Raw genomic sequence first — 4,191 nt, 5'->3', positions numbered from 1 at the left:
TCCATCTCTACCAGTGTCAATACTGGAAACTGCCAAATGTCCAGCATTAGCCCCCAAAGAAAAGGTGTGAGGGTTCAAACATGTTCCTTGTCTGAAAACTCCAAAGACAGCCCACTTAGAAGCCCCAGTAAGCTTGGGGTTCAAGGCTTTTGAACCCAAGGCAACTCCCCCAACTGTGCTTGGCATCATTTTCAAGCTCCACCAGCACCCACCTCTGAACATGCTTAATGTGCAGCAATAGCTCACAAAGTAAATGTGTGATGGTTGAAAGATATTCCTGGCCTGAAACCTGCCCAGGTAGACTAAAGGCAGCCCCAGTAACCGTGGGGCTCAGTGCTTTCATATTCATGGAATAGTCCTCAGAGTATTTCCTGTCAACTTTGAACATCCACAACTTTGAAGAGCCATCTGCAAGGAGATGTGAACTGTTAAGAAAATGGAGCTTCACATCAAACAGACCTTGAGAAACTCTGGGATTTCATGAACAGGCACATCAAGAAGATTTCCAATCAGAAGAGATCTTCTCCTCCTGACCTTATGGAATGGGTGGGGTGGAATTCATTTTAATGTTGGTGTCCCCTATAGTTCTGAGGTTTGGATTTGTAAGCAAAAAAGTCTAAATAAAAGTTTTTTGTTCCTTGCTGAGCAGGGCTTGCACATCACCAAGGGCTTTCTTCTAATTCTGCTCCAGAAATGAGTCACCTAGGAGTGCACAAGTACCTGGCAGGAGACAGAACAGCCCCAGCTGACCATAATTGACCAATGGGATTATCCATACTGTGTGACCACAGGAGTGAGCCCAATGTTGTGTTGCACTCATTGTCTACAAAGGTGGCCTTGTCTAACCCAGGATAGATTTTCTTTCTAAAGAGAGTGGAATGCTGTGCTTGGGGGGTTGGGTGAGAGCAGTGCTGGTAACACAGGGATGGTTTATTTGTTTCCCAGAAATCAAGGACTTTTCAGTTGTTCATGCTGCACTGCTAATGAGAAGGTGCTGGTAACACCCAGGGAGCTGGGAGGAGACAGAACCAGGACAGGTGACCAAACTGGCAGAGAGGGTCGTCCATCATGGCCACAAGATTAAAGAGCTGTGTGGGGGGAGGATAGTACAGGTAGAGGACATGTGGTTTTGGGGACTGTCCAGCTGTGAAGTTTAGTGAGAAACTGCTTTTTGCATCACCGATGTTGTGTATTTTGTTACAAAGTCCTATTGTTGTTGTTTCTCTTTCTATGCTGTCCCAGTAACAAATTTTATCCTGATCCATGAGGTTTGGGGTATTTTTGGTTTCCTTTTCCCCCTCATCCCCCACCGCCAATCTCTCTGAATCCCCTTGTAGAGAGAAAATGTCTGGGTGGTGCTCAGCTCTCGACTGCTGCAAAAAAGACCAGAGGTTCCAGCACAACAAACACACATCAAGGCAGCTCAGACATGATGAGTGGAGAACCAGACACAAAGAGTAGAATTTGGGCATTCCAGGGGATGCTGAAGCAGTCAGAGGTGCTGAACAGGAATCTGGCCATGAGCACATTGGGCTGCACTGGGAGGAGTGTGGCCACGCAGACAATTAGAGGTCTTATGTGGAGAGGCTGAGAGACAAAGCTTCTTTAGCCTTGGGAGACTTAGGGAAGCCCTCTTTGTGCTACATGGAAAGAAGATAGGAAAGGAAATTCAGCAGTACTGCTGCTTTGAAGGTCAGAGTGGATGTGAGGATAAAGAAATGTCATTCTGAGGGTAGTGATGTGGTGCAAGAAGTCACCCAGAGGAAGTGTGGCTGAGCTGGTGGCTTTGTGTTTGTGGGAACAGGTGGTGAGGAGGGAGACACAGCAGTACAGGCTGGGACATCGTGGGGTGAGATGAAGGTGGGGAAGGGCATACGGTGCTGGCAGCCTGAAGGGAAACAGGCAGAGGCATGGGGCAGTGTGGGATGGGCTGTGGTGCAAATGGCCAAGGATGCTGGTGAGGCTGAAAGGGCCTGATCGAAATGAAGTCTTTGCCCCCTTGGCTATAGCTGAGGTCCCTGACAAGAAGCCTCAGAGGTGAGTGTCAGGATCTCCCTGCCCAGGGGCTGGAGGTCAGCACTTGGCATTTCTGCTTCATCAGACCAAGCCAGGGTGTCCTCAGCATCAGAGCTGCCTGTGCTTTGCCTGGGTTTGTCCTCATGGCCTCCAGTTGTCTGCTCAAAGGAGCCCCTGGGGAGGCTTTGTCAGGAATGGCTCCCACTGGGGCCTGTTAGTGCTTCAAGGTGCTTTGCCATTACTGCTGAAGTAACTTCTTGAGAGGTTTCTTCACTCTCTTCTTGGTAGCTGAGGCCTGTGGACTGAGATGATAAGACATCATGGGGCTCATTAACATCCAGAAATCCCTTACAAGCATGGCTCTTCCAGTCACTTTCATTAAAAAAATCATTACTTCTAAAACTAGTTGGATGTTAATTAGGTCCTTCTTGATAAAGATTTCAAAGGAATTTCCCATGAAGGACCTTTTTTCAGTTATGGATATTTTCTATCATGGCTCAGTTGATAGAAGAAAGTTCAGCACCATTCTGTGATGGACATGGGTCTGCTAAGGAGATCTGGACAGGCAGGAAAAGCAGTCTCTGGAGATCCAACACTGTCTGGAGAACCTTGCTCTTCCCCAAGACCAGCAGTTCCCTTGCTGGCCTCCTGGGACTCCCAACACTTTTCCTCACATCATCTGTGTCCACAGGCACAGACAGATTTCTCTGACAACAAACAGCAGTTAAACATGATCCAGTTTAATACCCATGAAATCTCTCTCCTCAGCTGCCTGATATGGCCAAGCAGCGTGTGAAGGGGGTCAGCTTTCAGAGGAGATTCTCTCCCAGAACAGTTTTATTCATATATATGTAAAGGTTATTTATCAACACAGAAGATGGTCAGCTGGTTGTTGCTGAGAAACATCCAGTCCTCAGTTTCCACAGGGCACCCTTGAGCTCCTGGTTCCTCATGCTGTAGATGAGGGGGTTCACTGCTGGAGGAACCACTGAGTAAAGAAATGCCAATACCAGGTCCAGAAATAGGGAGGAGATGGAGGGGGGCTTCAGGTAGGCAAAGATGCCAGTGCTGAGAAACAGGGAGACCACGGCCAGGTGAGGGAGGCAGGTGGAAAAGGCTTTGTGCCGTCCCTGCTGCGTGGGCATCCTCAGCACAGCCCTGAAGATCTGCACATAGGACACCACAATGAACACAAAACACCCAGAAGCTAAGCAGGCAGTGACCACAATGAGTCCAGTTTCCCTGAGGGAGGCATCTGAGCAGGAGAGCTTGAGGATCTGGGGGATTTCACAGAAGAACTGGTCAACAGCATTGCCATGGCAGAGGGGGAGTGAAAATGTACTGACTGTGTGCAGCACAGCATGGAGAAACCCAGTGCCCCAGGCAGCTGCTGCCATGTGGACACAAGCTCTGCTGCCCAGGAGGGTCCCGTAGTGCAGGGGGTGGCAGATGGCAACGTAGCGGTCATAGGACATGACAGTCAGAAGACAGAACTCTGTGAAAATCAAAAAGAAAAGGAAAAATATTTGAGCCAGACATCCTGAGTAGGAAATGGCCCTGATGTTCCACAAGGAATTGGCCATGGCTTTGGGAACAGTGGTGGAGATGCAGCCAAGGTCAGTAACAGAGAGGTTGAGGAGAAAGAAGTACATGGGGGTGTGGAGGTGGTGGTCACAGGCTATGGTGATGACGATGAGGCCATTGATCAGGAGAGCAGCCAGGTAGATGCCCAGGAAGAGGCAGAAGTGCAGGAGCTGCAGCTCCCGTGTGTCTGCAAAGGGCAGGAGGAGGAACTGGCTGATGGAGCTGCTGCTGTTGGACATCTGCTGCTGTCAAGTGTGGAGACCTGTCAACGAGGAACAAGTGCAGTGACAATTTACTTTTCTTTCAGGAAATTCTCTTCCAATTAACACTGCTTCTTTGTATCCAGGAAGAATTTTGGCAGGTCCCTTTTGGTAGGTCTGCTTTGTGCTGCCTTGAGCGTGCCACTGCTGGGAGGAGGGTTGGCTGTGGGCTCCCGAGAGCTCAGTCCTGCCTGGCAGCAGTCAGTAAATAGAAGGATGGTGTGATCTCAGACTAAATCCCCTGTGGATAGGAATGAGCTTTTCAGCACTGTCACTCCAGTTTCACCTGAGGGCAGAGCAGAGCTTTGGACCATTGGAAATGGTGGGGCAA

At 49.3% G+C, this 4,191-nt stretch overlaps 1 protein-coding gene across 1 annotated transcript; it reads right to left on the bottom strand.

Moving 5' to 3' along the window:
* Positions 1–2,897: 2,897 nt before the first annotated feature.
* LOC311199984 (olfactory receptor 14A16-like) lies at positions 2,898–3,839 on the bottom strand (the record flags this gene model as incomplete). The annotated part of the gene is made up of 1 exon (XM_084274133.1): positions 2,898–3,839. One exon carries the CDS (start codon positions 3,837–3,839, stop codon positions 2,898–2,900), a length of 942 nt encoding a protein of 313 aa, XP_084130259.1.
* Positions 3,840–4,191: the final 352 nt, after the last annotated feature.

This window comes from Gallinula chloropus (genome assembly GCF_964237585.1).
Source record: "Gallinula chloropus genome assembly, chromosome: 22".
Lineage (NCBI taxonomy): Eukaryota > Metazoa > Chordata > Aves > Gruiformes > Rallidae > Gallinula > Gallinula chloropus.
Note: the sequence above shows the minus strand (reverse complement) of the source record. Positions and strands in the feature narration are given on the sequence as shown.